Genomic DNA, 17,611 nt, shown 5'->3' with positions numbered 1-17,611 from the left:
ACAGATTTGAGGACCAAACCCCAAGGTCTGCAATGTTTCTTGCACAAATGACCAGGTTATTACATTATATGCTTTATAAAGGTACAACTACAATAAGATACAGCCCTGTTCCTTGAACTTGACATATTCCATACATATCATGGTCGCCAGGATGTTATCATATATTGATCTACCTTTAATAAATCCATGTTGGTGGGGTAATATACCCGGCAAGAATTGACACTGCAACACCCGTAACCAAGTTCTCTGACCTTAGTCGACTAACCACATGAGGTCCAATGTGAAACATATTGGTAATGATTTGTCTAGACCTAAGTGTGAACGTCAAGATTTTGGCATTGTTCTTATAGCTATTTATAAATAGCTTATATTTTTGTAGAAATAGATATCGTCGAATTAGCTTACTATCTGATAAAGGCCCCAATTATGGTTATATCGTCCACAATTTAGTAAAGAATGTTTTAGACAGGAAGAAATTGCATTCTTCTCAAAAAAATCAGTTTACTTTAAAATTTGGGCTTACGTTATGCCAAAAGGTTAGGCTTGGTTTAGGCAAGGGCATCGATAGCCCTTGGAGAAATTTAGATGAGGCGGCAACACAATGAATAAACAATACCTTTTGATGCACAAGCAACGAATCTATGCAGCAATGTAGAACAACCATTGGTTTGCATTCATAGGGTCCATGTTCAAAACCTCACGTACTCATGTGGCGTCGAAAAGAACGGTGGAAGTACCTTTGGGGAGGTTGCCCAAGTTCTTGGTAGGCGCAAAATTCGACCACTCTCTTTTGTCCAAACTATAAATGCCACAAATTGAGAATGCACGTTCCAACATTTATACCGCCACCTCATCTGAACCTAGCATTAAGTTGGAATTTAGTTTCTCACAATAATGATCAAATTAACTAGAGTTTTCTAAAAAAGAAATTGATTTTATAATCAATCAAGTGGAAAACTCCCAAAATAAAATAAAATTGATTATACTGTTGGAGTGTAAAAGTAGGCTTGTTTTGGTTGAAGATATATTATTATCAGAGGCTCTCAGTTTTCAAGGTAAAGGGCATGAAATTAAGGGAATGGGCACAGAATTATAGTAGCCCATAGCACTATTTGGCAAATGTTTGAGAAGAGCATCCATGTGCATGGCCAATGTTTGAGATGTAAAGGATGAAAATTCAAAAGTGGAGGACCTCACTTCATTGACAATTTTTTGGCACAAGTAGCCTAGGCCTAGGGAAAACAACAACAAAACATGTTGACCTTGTTTACGGGAGGCATTTCTCACTTTTGAATCATTTGATGGCTTATGCTTGTGGAAGGCTGGAAGCATGTGATGATGCACCCTTCTTGTTAATGTAGGTTGCCTTTTCCTTTACAATAGGTGAAAGTGTCTTCCCTTCATAACATGCATAAAGTAAGAAGCGACAATTTTTATGCTTGTAGTGGGCACAATCAATTTGTGATATCCCAACAAAGACATGGAAAATTTGAAGCAATGTAGACACCATACTTCCCACTTACCAATGCAAAGATTTGTAATTATGTGCGTGTGTGCTTGTTGTGTAAAATATGTAGATTTTTAGTTTATTAATTGTTGAAAAGTTGGCAAGAAAATGTTGACATGAGCATGTCATGGTATTTATGGGCACTAAAAAGATCACGAGTTTTCATCGGTGCGTGCCACTGGGTGCGTTTGTCTATGCAAATGTGATGATCAACCTAAAAGTGAGTCTTGCAAACATCAAGCTTTGTACCCAATTTCTAGCTAGTCATGCATATTTCTTTGCCATGGGATACTTTCGCGATGCATGTGCATGATCACCTACCGTGCTTCAAGGGGGTTAACAACCAACAAATAGAGTGCATGTGACAAGGTTCCATGCTTGGTTACCAAACCCTTCTTTTAAGGTTGAGAATCTTGCTTGTGGTTGAAACATTTGAGGCCTATCTAGACAAAATGTGTGACAAGGATTCTTTGTTGATTGCACATCCTCCCTTTCCAACAATCAACATTAGCTTAGTTTTATCTTCCCATCTAATTGACCTTAACCATAATGAGGGGTAACATGCCATCTACTAGATTTCATTGTCACCATAATCAAATCATGCATGACATATCTTGAAAGTAGCTTGTGAAGCTCTGGGTTCTTTGCTTGCTTTCTTGTTCTTGTTAGCTTTATATATATCCCACAAATAGAAGGATATTAGTTTTACTTGCTATCTTCTTACTCATTTGATGGCCATAAGCATGCATTGTCATCCTATTCCTAAAAAAGATTCCATCCCCTGTGGCCTTTTCTTTCTTTGAACGCTAGTGTAAGTGAATGATTGTGGCTTGGGGAGAAAAAGCAACTTGTTTGAAAATGTACATCTACACATGTGAAGGAACTCACCACACCTCTAAGCATAGCATGTTAGCGATTGAGAATTTCGCAAAGCTTTTATCACTTGTTTGGAGGTAGGCATGGATTGCTTTATCAACGGCCGTATGCATTGCTTTCTCAATGGCTTGCTCGTAATTGATTGTACAATGAGCAACCAAATTGGTAGGTTCCTTTTGATGAAAAAAGAATGGAACCTCCTCTACTTGTAGAGGGGATGTTAGATGCAAAGTGAATGTATCCCTATGGAGAAATTGTAATTTGTTACATAGATGCAAGAGATTTGTATTATGATAACTTCTCCAAAATCTTGAGGCTTGGTCGCACATTTCCATTTATACATCTAAACGCTACATGGTCGTGTTTTTTCATCATTTTGCATGACATAAAGCTAACATCATTGAGTTTAGCCTCATTGTGAATCTAATTTCTATTCAAACGACTTTGGTGACGAAAGACTTATCTATATATATAATATAAATATAATATAATATCTATAATGGGGGAGGGATCCGTCTCCCCCACGTGTCATCACCTCTTGCATCCGGCCTATGTGCCTTGGTAGCCCGACAATGTGCATGTGTGCGCACATGCGTGCACGCGCACACGCACACGCACACACACACACACACACACACACACACACACATTTTCTTTTGGCCATACTCACAATTGTGAGTGGAAGACTTCTATTATCTCAAAAATGAATGTACAAGAAGCTTAGGCACATTTCGTGCTTTGAGGTGCCTAAAGCTTCACATTCAGTGCTTTGTGTGAGAGAGAGAGAGAGAGAGAGAGAGAGAGAGAGATTTTCTTTTGGCCATACTCACAATTGTGAGTGGGGAAGAGTTCAAATGAATGTACAAGAAGCTTTAGGCACATTCCGTGCTTTGAGGAGCCAAAGGATACCCAAGCAACGTTCAAATTTTTTTTTTTTCATAAGCGGCCGGCTTTCCTCCTTGTAAAGATGTAAACTAGAACTACTAGTAGAAATTCCTAAATTTGTAAGATTTTTGAACTATTTTTTCATATATTTTCTTTACCATCGCTTGTAGCCGGCTAATGTTGATTTTCAACCGGCTCATAACTAAGTTGATGCACACCTTTCTCGACCCAAGGGTTCCGACAAAAGCCTTTACATAACATTTCTAAGGGTGACAAGACGAAGGTCTACATCAAGCTCTCAAAGGCATCCCACATTATCCCTATACTTTGAACCGAATGACTCTCCAAATGACTCTCCAAAGAGTAATCTTTTTACTAAAAGTTTAAAATCACACTACATTGTTGTCAAGCACTAAGATTTCTCTAGTGGTGGGATGTGGAGAATGCTCAAAACTTTAGCTTTTGTTTGTAAGACTTTATGGGGTAATTGCAAGTTGATAGTTACTTAGGGTAAAAGCCCCTACTGAAGGACAACGAGATTATGCTCAATGCTACAAGAGCTATGGAGCATGAAAGGGAGCAAGGAGTTGGCAAAAGAAGCGCTTTGACACCCTCTCACAAGCAAAATAGGCGCTAAGCGATGCGATGAAGCACACATATTTTTCGATGCATATTCATAGATCTCGATGCAAAAACAAAGCCCCAAAATAAAAGTCCAGCGGTGCCCCTGTAAAAGACCACTTGAGCATGGGGTTTGAACCCGCATCCCCGCGAATAGAAATGCGCTATTCAAGTTGCGTTGTCCATCTACTCAAGCTACATGGTGTGTATGTGGGGATATTTCTTTCAACATACTCTCTTATACTCTCTTGAGGAGAGATGGTGTTTTTTTTGCCATACTCATAATTGTGAATGGAAGAGTTCTATTATCTATGGAGGAGAGATGTTATGAAACATGATCTATTTATTTTATTTTATTTTTGCAAAACCCTCAATAGGTGGGTGGTAAGATTATATTAATATCACCAAAAAAATTAAAATGGTTCAGATGTATTTGTCCTTTTTATAACAGCCCCACCTTGTAAAAGCATTGATTGATTTTTGACTTAGAAAAAGGTAAATTGTGAATACTTTTTGAAGTATTTCAACTCATCATGCATTCAACATACATTTCATGTTGACAAATATAAATTGAATTGTCAAATTGTTTTTTTGGTAGTGCCACGGAATCAAAGCTACATTTGTTTGCACTTGTAGAGACAATATAATTTTACTACTTTATGATTAGCGAAGTGAATGCAATCATCACTCGATAGATTATTTAGGGTGATGATCGATAGATTATTTAGGGCTTTTCTTTTTGCCCAACTGTTCGATGATCAAACGCAAGAAATGCTTGCAGTGTAAATAAACCTCGAGTCGTTTACGATGAGGGATGGGCAAGGACGATGAGGTGTACCCACCTAAGCTAATATACCTTGATGAAGCAAGAATGATTATGGATAAAAGAGGTGTGCTCAATTGAAAGGCTATGGGTGGCATAATAGACTTCACACTCAAACTTTTCCATGGAGTACCCTCATCATGTGTTTGATAATTGAAAATGCTATGGACTACATAATAAGCTTCACATTCAACTTTTTCCTCAAGGACCTCCTCATCTTTGACCCCTAGTTTAACAATATCCCATGTAAGCAAGCTTGCTATGCCTTCTTTCCTGGATTCTTGCTCAATTGCATTGGTCATGATGTAATATAATTTTGGCTCGTTACACTATTCTTAAAGCAAGTAAACAAAAGGTACAAAACTCTTTGGCTAGGCAAGAATCCAAGGAAGCCACAAGACAAGGGCTCAAAATAAGAGTTGTTATAAACAATAAAAGCCACAAATGCATACAAGGACCACGCATACATAAATACACACAGACCTAAGAAGGCATATGTGTGTCAATGAATACCTACCCACATGTGCTTATGTCTTTGGCTCAAGTTTTTACTAGTAGGCCACGAGCTCTTTGATTTTTAACTACTCAAATACAGAGCAAGAATCCCATTTTGTGACAAGTACACCCAAATTGCTAAAAGCTTGGATAGTAGTGTGGAAAATTTTACATAGTTTGTGATGGGTGACCCACCCTATCAACTATAATGGACAGTGTGTTTCTATAGTTAACTTACCTAACTATACACATGCATGATGCATGCCTTTATGTAATGTACTCAATGTTATATGATGTTTCCACACTCTATTCCATAGACAAGAGTATGGGTTAGGTCATGTGGGCCACATTCATGCAAACTGTTGCTCAATTTTTATCGGCTCTTTTCTCTCTAGATGTGAAGTCAGCATGAAAAGCTACACAATTTTTGTATTTTCTACCCATGCAAAGCAACCACCCGATTGTTCAAGTGTCCGTCTTAATCTCACCAAGGTTTTTGAGCTTTTGAGTAGCGTTCTCATCCTCGTGATGAGGCAAGATAGCGAGAACCCTACACCGAGTGTAGTAATGGTTGCCTCAACTAAATTGCAAGAGGGTGGTGCCCGAGGGAGCTAGCCCTATGTATTAAAGTTTTTATACATTCATACGGACACATGATGGAAGTTGCATACGTGTGACTTGCTCATAAAGTCCAAAGCTTTTGTATTGAGTTTAGCTGACTCATTGTAATTGTTGAATAGTCGCTCCCGTTCTCACCGTCGAGTAAATAGACAAAACATGCCAAAATTAAAAAGATGCCTTACAAAAAGCGGCCATAGAGGCATAATAATCCCTAGTGTGTGGTTAGTAGTGGCAAAACATATGGGATCAAGATACGTGTTCCAAGTGTGTGTGCCTTGCTATCATCAAAGACATGTTCCAACGTGCCTGTCTAGTAGTAGGCAATACACATATGAACACATGAAGATACATGTTCTAAGTGTGTGCCTAGCTACTATCAAAATACATGTCTCAAAGTGCTTATCTAGTGGCATAGGGAACAAAAAAGAGCCCACAATGAAGGACCCGTAAATTACACACAAGCATGTATGACAACAATATGCACAAGAAAGTCCACTATTCAAAGGTGGACGCATTTAAATATTGTTCAAACATGGATCATCCATACATAGTGAGGGTGGAAAAACATGCACAAGAAAGTCTACTATGCAAGAAATGCAAAGTATGTACATGCATATATATACACACACACATACGTCCCACTGTTCACACCTTTAATGTCGTTTTTATCGATTAAAATTTCAAAAACTGATGTCTATTTCAAACTTGTCGTGAAGAAAACGATCAGTTATTCCAGTGTAAAACCGATCAATCCTTCAAATTTTGACCAAGAAAGAGAGAAAATTTGTGCCCTTCTCTTCTTGATATGGGAGCATTGATATACTGGGGGTGGAAAACATACACATTATCCTAGGGTGCAATTGTTACCAAGTCATATCTTGTAAGTCAAGAGCTCGAACTTGGGCCGAAAATGACACGGTTCTCCTATGAATTGCTTGCATTGCTTGCAAGTTGCTCGATCGGAGGTGGTTGCGTTCGTGACCATGCATTCGAAGCATGTGTATGTGTATAGACAAAAAATACATACACAGCTTTATGTACGCATATACCACTAACCACACATTGTGAGGAGGGGTATATATAATTGGCCCACTACAGAATGGGTACCTTACAAAAGAGAGAAGAGTACAAAGAAATAGGGGACTCGGGAGAGGAACTTGGAAGGTTTCAAAAAGAAAGCTTTCATTATCGAGGAGAACCCAACACTCAAACGGCTTTGGCGAGGTGGCTCGCTGGCCTGCCTCTTCGCAGGCCTGGCCTCCTTCTCTCTCTCTCTCTCTCTCTCTCTCTGTGAGTGCCCCCCGCCGCTTTTGGTTTTTGGCCTACTTCCCTTCGTCTTTGCTCTGGAAGTCGATAATTCATAATAAAGACAGCAGTACATGAAACAAATGTGTCGACTGACAACCCTATACCTCTCTTCCCCGTCAAGCCCGCCACAACCCACCGCTCTCTTTCTCACACTCCCCCACACCTCTCTCTCACACCCCCCCATACCCACACACACCAAACACACGCACATTCACAGTCACTTCCTCTCCTTGCCCGCTCTCCTGCTATTTCTACCTCCCTGCTTCAAACACACACATACACAACAAAGACGTCCACTCACAGACACGCACACTTCGTGTTTTCTTTGTTTCCCTCTAGACACACAGAGAAATAGACGCTACCTCTGCGTGCGCTCGTGCACACACACACACACACACACTGTCTCAAGCACACATTCTCTCCCTCTCACACACGGTCACCACCCACTGCTGCCTCATCTCCGTCTCCATGGCAGTGCAAGCCCAGCATCCTTCATTGGGCGATCTCAGAAACAAGTAAGCTCTCCACTCCTTTATTTTTGTTTCTGTCTGCATCTCTTCGTTTTGGGTTATTCATGTGGGCAACAAGGTAAGTCTGTTGGTATCAGAAGTACATGCGAAGAGGCATGCATGCAGTTCACATTGATCAAGATGAAGCTCAGTGCGATCGCATGCATAGATAATCGGTTCATCCACAAGGAGCAGATGCTTTGCACAGACGATGTGTATAGGTGCAATAAAGCGCCTGTGCAGTGCGATTAAGTGCATACACAGACGTGTAGTAGACTCATGAAAGCAATGCAAGCTGCACATCTCATAGGCTGCTCTCTCGAAATAATCATCTTCGCAACAAGAAAATGTTTCTTAAGCATTGCCTTTACGGTTATGGACATATGAGGATTTGAGCAGGGAGCTTCATTTGATTCCAAACATGTGATGTGAGTCGACAAGTAAAGGGTTTGCCTCTTCTGCTTGCAGAGTAACCCAGGTACCAGGCTTTGACATCTCTACACTCGATGCAAGATCGTTTCTCTCTCCAATTCCGTTCCAAGGAAACCTGCTGGGAGAGTGTGCCATGCAGCAAGCGGTCTTCATGGGAGGTTCTCCAGTGGAAAACATGCAGAGACTCTCACAACAGGGTAAACACCTACCTACTCCATGTCTCTCACCGCATGCTGTCTTTTGAGACACACGTGCTTTGCTTGAAGAATCTCACCTCTCTTTGTCCTTGTGCACCCATGTTACACCTCTTCGTTCTAGGTGAGCATGGTTTGTTGCGGATGTCGATGCCATTTTTCTGCACTTTCATGATTGCATCTGATTCATTGTCTTGCTATCACATGGAAAATCAATGGCATCGAAGGGCTGTAAGAGTTGGCATGTACACCTTGGCTGTTTGACCGTGAGGTGACACTTTGTTATGCTCAAACATATTTAAAGAGCATGCATTGGGTGTGAGATATCTATTCCTATATCAATCTAAGACATGGTTTCATCCTTCTGGAAAACATGCACACAGTGCATAGACAACTCCATTGGCGTATGTGACAAGCCTTATTGGTTATTTTAACAGGGGCTTCTCCAATGCCAGGTTTGGTACTTCCCAACTTTCCCTTGTATCAAGCGCCACTTGCTCCAACAGATGTGGATATGGCGATGGGAGGGAGCAAAAAACGACGCAAGGAATCCACTTACCTTTCTCAAAACAACGTGCAGAAGTACCAACTTCAGTTAGGGGTTGATCTAAACCAGGCGTCAGGATGTTCGCCAGCCTCTTTTGTGCCTCTCCCTGGTCTACATAACAATGTTTCCACAGGCCTGCGTCTAGCCTTGGATGATGAGCGGTCGACTGTTACAAGCTCAAGGCTCGACTCTTACTCATCTCCCTCTCTTGCACTGAAGGATGAGCTCTCAACGCAGCTTTCTCAGCATCAAGAGGAACTCAATCAACTAATAAAGGCTCAGGTGCGGACTCTACTGATTCTCAACGGCCAGAGTGGTCGCTTGCTGATAGCATGCTTTTGCTCCAAAGTTCATGTATTTGTGGCTCTTATTTTTTGTGATTGTCTGTCCCCTTTGAGTTGGTTTTCCTATGCTGTAGTCATCTGTATCCATCAATGATGAGTTTCCTCTTTTTGGTGCAGGCGGAGCATTTGAGGCAAGCATTGGAGGAGAGGGCCCAAAGGCAATCCAAAGGTCTTCTGGCAGCTGTAGAGCGAGGACTCTCAAAGAGGTTGCGGGAAAAGGAAGCAGAGATGGAGAGGGTAACCAAGAGGAACATGGAACTTGAGGACACAGTGAAGCAGCTTAGCATGGAAAGTCAGATGTGGCAAAGCAAGGCAAAGAACAATGAAGCTATGGTTGCTATTCTAAGATCAAATTTGCAGCAGGCTGTGCTTTCGCAACACCAGAATAATAGGGAGCAACAGAGCAGGTTGGAAGGGTGTGGGGATAGCGAAGTAGATGATGCCGCCTCACTCTACATCGACGATAACCCACATGCACAACAAATGAGGGCAATGGCAAGCCTCAGGAAAACTCAGTTTGTGACCCCTTCTGGTATAATGAAGAGTACTCCTCAATCGAGCATTATGTATGACAATGAGGTTGCAGTGATGCGGGCTTGCCGAAGGTGCAAGGCGAAGGAGGCATCGGTTGTTCTGTTACCTTGCTTGCATCTTTGCCTTTGTGTGGCATGCAAGGACGAGTGTGAGAGGTGTCCTGTGTGTAGCTCTTTGAAAAGTGCGAATGTGGAAGTGTTCTTGTCGTAAGATTGGCAAAGATGAAGATGCGCTTCCTATATATACTGCACCCTTGCAAACATACCCTCATTGGCTGCATGAAACTGCAGGCTAATATACTTTGCCATCACGTGAGCACTCTAGCTATCCCGTCAGAGATGAAATGATGAAGAGGACGCTCATTGTAGACTGAATCCTCTACTATGTAAATGGTTGGATATATAGTTGGCAGAGCTGGTGGGATATATGTACACTTACTAGCATCGTTAATGAATGTGCTAGAAAAGTGGTTAAGATTTGTACAGAAGAGAGGAGCAATGAATTCAGTCCTCTATTCTTTTTGGCAAGGGTGATTATCTTTTTGATACTCGATAAGGTGGTAGATTGGTGGATTGGAAGAGTGTTTGGCCTTTTTTCACAGTTTTGATATTGATTTGCATTTTGGCATAGGTATCACTGTGCGTGTAATTGTGGTGTACTTGTATATCCATAGCTTTGCCTGAATGTTTAGATTTTGGTTGTCTGCTAATTTCTTCCAACCGTCGCACTACATACGAACTAGGCAAACATGTACAATTTGGCCTAGGCCATCTCCAAAGAATGCTTTTCTAGGCCCTGCTTGTCACAAGGCCAAGCTATGTAGAGAGGACTTGGCTTGCGCTCTTGTGGACATTGGAGCACAAATTTTACTGTCGAGTCTTACCACTTTTGGAGTGGATGGGGTGGACATTGTCTTATTATCTTGTCATCTTAAAAAAAAATTTGCATTAATCACAAAGCTACAAACAACCCTGGCATATCTTATAGCCCCATATCTTATGGGGCCATAACAATATCCTCATTTTGGTTGCTAGTTCTGCCTTTAGCACTGTTTGCAGCAATAACACCATTGATGTAGTGTGTTAAAAAATAAACCTGCGCTCAAGAGGCATTTTGTTTGGGTTGGATTATCTACCGAGCGCTCTCGTGCTTTACTATCTACATATATGGAGATGCATATGTATATATTAGTATAAATATACGAGTAAAAATACAAATAAGTGTACATTAAAATACAATATATCTTAAAAGTTTCGTCTCATGGTTTGACAGTGGTTAGAGCGTCATCTTTTCCTTGACTAGTACGGCCGGCCGCCGAAGGCCTCCCTCTCCCCCCCTCTCCCCCCTCACTCATATAAACCGGAACTCACCGGATGCAGCAAACTTTGACACGTGGCATTGGAAAACCAATTTCCTTAATATATAGTATAGATACTTTTCCTTGATACTTTTTTTTTTTCCCATAGAAGGCGTTGTGGGTAGAGTGTCATCTTTTCCTTGAGACGCCCCTCCCCCCCCCCCAAAAGGCGTTGGGAGATTATATTAGAAAAGAAACAAGGTTACATCCTTTGGCGAGACAGAGGCAGTGAGCACCTAGTTGATTGCCATTACCTCAGTTATGAGTTTTTACACGGATTTTCTTGAAGATAACGTTTTGTTATCTCTATAATTTCTTCATACTCTATTGTCAAATTATTGTTCTCTACATTTTATGCTCAGATTGCAAGAGGTTTTTGAGACACGACTTTGTCTGTCTTGTAGCTCCTCATATATGTATATCTCTTGTATTCATGCAGTGGTCATAGCAAGAGATGCAAATAAAATTGTATGATTTAGTTGGTTGGAAGGACCATTCAATTGCTTCTTAGACAAGGTGGTGTGTAGATGATAGGAAGTTATGCTCAAACCAATCTTAAAAATTTTGAGGAACAGAAGTCCACGCAAGGTGTTGTGACTCTTGGCCTCTCATCACTAAAAAAAGGATCTCTAGGACTTTTCAAAGTGGAATAATGTTAGAGAAAACAATTGCAACCACACTATTGTGACTATTAGGACAAGATACCGCCACTTAAAAACAAACAACAAAGAGAGGTTAACAATACATCCGAACCTAATTGAAGAAGTGCAAGGAATAAGTCTAAAGGGACACAACAACTTGATACATGACGAGGGTGCGGATGCACGTGCGCATGCTTGAGAGAGAGAGAGAGAGAGAGAGAGAGAGAGAGAGATTATCTTCAAAAGGCCAATATGGCCAACGAGACAAATATCAAATTACATCCATGTTTGATATCATCTCATCAAAGAAAGAGAGGGAGGGAGGAGGGGGACATGATGTTCAAAAGTTAGTGCCTAGGTTATTGATCTATCACTTAGATGTTACAGGACCTCCAACAATCAAGTCTTGTTGGGTATCAAAAGAAAATATGTTAAGTTTCAACGTTTATCTAGGCAACTCCATTACGTATGTTCTAGACTAAGAATAAGTCTTAGGTTGATCATGCTTAGAGAAGTTTGCAAAATCTCTCCCCTTCCCCCCCCCCCCCCCCCCCCCCCCCCCCCCCCAAAAAAAAAAAAACAACAAAAACCCAAAGGCTATATGTACACATTCACACCCACATATATTCGCACATAAAGCATACATTCATATTGCATATGGTACATTGAGTTATGCGCACGTGCACACACTACATACATATATGTATGTATGCATGTGCATATTCTACACATACATAGTATATTCATAATGTATATAGTACTTAAACTAATGCATGCATACATATGTACACATTGCGTATGCACATTGCACCCTCACAAACACATACACATATATAGTATACACGTGTGCGTGCACACACACACAAAATTATATATATATATATATATATATATATATATATATATATATATACACACACATTGTGTGCACATGTACGCTTACGCACGCTTACACATAGTATACTGATACATACATCATACATAACGTGTGTGTACGTGCATGTATCAAAAGTTGACTATAAATAAACATGAATGTGAAAATTCACAATCTATATGTAAATATGTGTGGCACCCACATGTATACTCATCCATGAGCGTATGTATACTCAATTAAATAAGGAAAAAAGTTAACTATCTACTTATGTGTGTGTGTGTGTGGAGAGAGAGAGAGAGAGAGATACCTTGACCAAACTTGTCTCCTTTTTACTTCGTTAGCATAGTGGAGATTTTCAGATCTCTCCCCTCCTATTCACCCACGTGGCAGCTATTTACAACGCTAAAAAAAAAGCTGCACCGTCAAAAGCTAAACGAAGTAATAAAAACAGCTACATCGACTACGTTCTCCACAGTGCGCAGGGTATTGAATAGAAATTTGCCACCACGATTGACGATGCACAGGATTGACGACGCGCAGGTCGCTTCAGAGTTCGCAGCCAGGCTCAGGTTCTCTCTCAGCTTCAGGTTCTCTCTCTCTCTCTCTCTCTCTCTCTCTCTCTCCTCTCCCTTATCCACAGTTTTATAGAGTACCATGGGTCTCAGGTTCTTTGCTACCTGCTTTGTCTGATGGCTGTCCTCCTCGACGGCAGCCTCACCATGCGTTTGTTTACTCACCACTTTATTCCTTGTTTTCAATCGGTTCAAAAGGCCTCAGGTTCTCTCTCTCTCTCTCTCTCTCTCTCTCTCTCTCTCTATACTTGCCTCCCAACTTTGTGTTGGCTGCGCGAAGCATCTTTCATGCCGAGCCTGCTAGAACCTAGACATCTACTTGAAGAAGTTTTGGGTTACTTCGCCTTCGGTGACTTATCCCATTAAGAGACACTGATAGAGTAGGCCCAACGATTTTGCTATGGATGACTTAAAATTCTATGCTCTATGATAGTACAAAGTGTGCACCATGCATGTCTGAGTACTAAAAAGATTGCTTAGAATACCCATCACATGCTAGCAAGAAAGGCAGATGGGTCTGACAAAATGGAGAAGCATCACTTCAGATGCAAGGATCACAAGGAGGAGAAAAAACCTTTAGCCTGGTTTTTTCCTACACTTTTGGGGCTATGTGTATGAGTTTAAGTCACTTATCAATTGTGGTAGAGGAGGAAGACTCCTGTCAAAAGCTCCTGCGCCGTCAAAAGCTACACGCAATAAAAGTAAACAGCGGAGCAGTTCGGAGGTTGACAATGCGCAGGATTGACGACAGGTTGATCTTCTCCAGAGACAAGCTCCACAGTTTGCGGCAGTTCTATGCGCGCTGGTTGAAGCACCACGTTCCACACAACGGGATGGAAGGTGGGAGTGTCATGATCGTCTCCTTTTCTTTCTCCTTCGTCATCAGCCATGTCTGCGCCAGCAGGAGTTGGACCACGAGGAGCCGTGGGAGCTCGCAGGAGAAGGGTTGGGAGAAGCGGTGCCGGCAGCACGTCCCTTGGCAATGGAAGCGCCGGCGGCAGCAACATGCTGCGTTTCTACACGGACGACACCCTTGGCTTCAAGATGAACCCCACTTTTGTCCTCGGCATGAGTGTCTTGTTCATTGCAGCTGTCGCACTCCTCCACGCTGTAGGCAAGATCTATGCATCTCGATCTGCTGTTTAGCTATTAAGGCCTCTTTTCTTGGTTTTAGTCATAATTTTGTAAGGTTGTAAGGATCTGCATCAGAAGCAGATCTGGCAGCGAAATTGACTGCCTACAAGTCTGTTGTAAAATCTCTTGAGCAATTTTGCATTGGATACATCTGATTCATCACGAGACGTCGTCGTTTTTGACAAGTTTGGATATGGATGGATGCTTGTGAGTCTTTGTGCATACAATAACGTATATGTATGCAAGTTCCAAAGTATGTATGTGTGTTGATTTTCTGAGATTTAATGTTGGTCTCTGTTGCTCAAATGTGGAAAGTTAAGTCACACCACTTCACTTATGCTCGTGGGTGACTCTGATCGGCCTTAACATGAACTCCCAGTGTGCTGCTATGCATTTGCGAGATCGATTTTCTCAACAACTATGGGTAATTTGTTTGTTTGAGGCAATCATCATATATCAAATGCAAGATGTTTGCTGATCTCGTTGCCACGTACATGGAAAATACCTCTATTGATACGATGCAGTCAGAGGGGAATCGCCTCTTTTTTGAGTGCACGTGGCTCTGCAGATATGGTGCTTGAATGTCAGAACTTGAGGATTTCCCCTCAGTGAGAACTCAACATGTCCATTGTACTCGTTGCTCATGATGTGATTATGATGCAAATATGGAGTGATGGTAGAAGAGTTGAAAATCTTGCAAGAAGCAGATCTTCCAAGTCTTGTGCTCTCCAGACATTGTCGATGGCGATGCATACAGATGCTCCTGATGTTTGTAGAGTTTCCAGCCTTTCTTTCAATTTTCCTTTCCCCTCCAGCACACTTTGGAAGTATGTGGCTTGACCTCCTAATTGCCACAACAGGGATGATTGCGTCTCTCTGATCCCCATACTATCAGGGCTTTCATTCACAAATTCCACATGTGCCACATGATTGAATGCACACTGCGATTGTTGCATCTCTTCTAAAATGTGAGCCAAGAGCGTCTCTTTGCCGAGCCCACCTGGGCCCACTATACCCACTAGACAGAGCCGTGGTGCTCTAAAACTCAATGCTCCAGGGTTTGTGGCGATGATGCAGGGTGTGGTAGTAGCGTTGGGGCAATACGATCTACTGCATGTTTTCGGTAAGAGTAGTTGGAGGACCTTGAGGTCCATGGAGTACACAGATGGCGTTAGCAGACCAAGGCTAGTCACAATGCACAACACTACTAGCAAATCCCTCTTATCAACTCTAATTGTTTGGTTGGTGATTCCTCGTTTCACAATGCTGCCAGTTGTCCTGTAGATCTTCATTACTTGCTAGTGCATCTTGCATGGATAACTAATTTGATGTTTTGAGACCATGTCCACCTTGTGCAACGTCTAGGAGGGGAGAGTTATTATGCACGGGTAGGGGGTGTCCATGCTGAGGATAAAGGGGTCTCACTAGCAATTATAGCAGCTATGTGTGTATGTCCACCTTCAACTACCTTACTCAGCTCATTTCTGCAGGCGCAACTACTTATGGCCTAACTCTACCGTGTTTCATTGCAGACAGATCAAGAGAAACTTGGACGCAACTCCTCTACATTTGCAACTGCGACATACTCCAACGTGCGGTGAGTACAAAGTGCCACATTTTAATCTTGAACGCTGAGGACACAGTAAAAAGGAACACACCGAAAATTGCATGCTGCCGTGGGAATGGCACGTTCCCTCGTATTATAAAAATTGGGGAGGACTGTGCAAACTCCCCCGTGCAAGGACACCAGCACGTTTTCTTTTTTTTCTATAACATAAGAGATAAAGAACACATACAAATAATGAGATTACTCTCACAACCTTAAACATTGTGCTATTACTTTTCTAACGCTTCGTACTTATTCTTTGCAAGGGACATTCAATAAATCAGTCTGAAACCCCACAACAGCGCAATCCAGCACCAGGTACATAGTTGTTTCAAACTCTTGAACTATGCGTTGCTTAGCCGTGACTAGTATCTAAATATCACAAGGTTCTGATCGCATTGAATCATTAAGATTGAGTCCGACTGAAGCCTTCAATGGACCATCACCGAAAGCGTAGGATACACCTCAGCAGATCGAAAGCGAGACATCGCACTTCAATCAAGAAGAAGGCTAGATTTCTACCATGCTCACAATCATGGATTGATATCGTCAATTTAGTACACCGATGGAGTTCAAAAATAGCAACGACACTAAGCATATGCTTTGTTTGTGGTGTAGTTTTCATCCAAAGAAGTGCCTCTTTTCATTGTACTCAAGCTCCAGATGAGACATCGGTTGCAATGTTTGCTAGCAGTCTACTGGTATCCAGCTTAGAGGCTACACAAATAGAAACACAATGGGTGCAATGCTCCGCTTGTGAGAACTCAAGTGCACGTCGCAGATATTGTGTGCCGTTACTTCCAGACTACACAAGAAGAATACTGAACGGAAATCAGCTTCACATACAGCTACTGAGCGTCATTGACATATCTATCAACTCCATCTCAACAGTGACAACAATTGCACGTGGTACACTAGACAGACGTTCAATATTAGATAACCCTCTGCTATCATGGAGTAAAGAGCATAGAACAACCTTCACAGAGCAAGACCTAGCTACATCACAAGTGGCAGACATACTTGCATTCAATCTTGAGAACAACTTCGTACTACAGAAGTACATGGCGATGGCTGAACGACCGAATAAGAAGCTTGGCCTCTGCATACTAATTCAAGATAGTGTGAGCAAGATCATTCAGCACCAACAAGACAACGCACCGTTTGCACTGATGGCGTAGCTTGACACGAGTTTGATGTTTGGTATCATCGAAAACATCGTTGAACTAGCCAGGAGAAGAGCATTCACCGCTAGCGATACTTACGAATTTGCTTCTCTGCAACTCCGTGGCCGTCACAATTGCTTGAGAGAATAGTTACTTTCAAGCCCAACGGCATGCCTGCCGCATCAAGCTCCGTGAACGACATCACAATAGAGACGGCAGCGTTTCCATTCTTGTTTCCTTTTGGGAAAGGCCAATATGATGGTAAATCAACTTCAGTATATATGTAAAGATACGTGCATCGACTTTGTTCTCCGTTTACACCCTGTACAAGCCATACCTGCTCATAATGTACCAAGTAAAGCACGCTCTTATGTTGGCTAACAATACACACACGAGCTTATTGCAAAGGGACATTGACAACTACAAGAAGGCCAATCGTACAACAACTAACGAGGACACTGTGAGACATGTGCTTCGGTACAGCACCCCTTCCAGCATGCCAGGCTCCTGCTCGTGGCACCGCAAGAACCTAAAGGACTTGATAGCAATGGTGGACGAATGTGGAATG

General features: G+C 41.8%; 1 protein-coding gene across 2 annotated transcripts; it reads left to right on the top strand.

The window, feature by feature from the left end:
- The first annotated feature begins 7,030 nt into the window (after window positions 1-7,030).
- On the top strand, window positions 7,031-10,223 carry LOC147442117 (putative BOI-related E3 ubiquitin-protein ligase 3). 2 transcript variants are annotated; one of them, XM_086528407.1, is made up of 4 exons: window positions 7,031-7,651; window positions 8,114-8,274; window positions 8,727-9,100; window positions 9,280-10,223. In XM_086528407.1, the coding sequence occupies exons 1-4, from the start codon at window positions 7,605-7,607 to the stop codon at window positions 9,904-9,906; spliced, it is 1,209 nt and encodes a 402-aa protein (XP_086384533.1). In that variant the 5' UTR covers window positions 7,031-7,604; the 3' UTR covers window positions 9,907-10,223. The 2 variants fall into 2 exon arrangements, with proteins under 2 accessions (XP_086384533.1, XP_086384532.1); XM_086528406.1 differs by having other exon boundaries at window positions 7,040-7,651; window positions 8,709-9,100.
- The last annotated feature ends 7,388 nt before the right edge of the window (window positions 10,224-17,611 follow it).

Source organism: Adiantum capillus-veneris, chromosome 14, assembly GCF_014529385.1.
Source record: "Adiantum capillus-veneris isolate H3 chromosome 14, ASM1452938v2, whole genome shotgun sequence".
NCBI classification, from domain to species: Eukaryota; Viridiplantae; Streptophyta; class Polypodiopsida; order Polypodiales; family Pteridaceae; genus Adiantum; species Adiantum capillus-veneris.
The sequence above is the reverse complement of the archived record's forward strand: the minus strand, read 5'-3'. Positions and strand labels throughout refer to the sequence as shown.

Excerpts from the sequence above, each read along its gene's own strand:
- LOC147442117 (XM_086528406.1), top strand. The coding sequence starts at position 7,605 with ATGGCAGTGCAAGCCCAGCATCCTTCATTGGGCGATCTCAGAAACAA. Across the intron at positions 7,652-8,113 it reads TTGGGCGATCTCAGAAACAA|AGTAACCCAGGTACCAGGCT; the intron begins GTAAGCTCTCCA and ends TTCTGCTTGCAG. Across the intron at positions 8,275-8,708 it reads GCAGAGACTCTCACAACAGG|GGGCTTCTCCAATGCCAGGT; the intron begins GTAAACACCTAC and ends TTATTTTAACAG.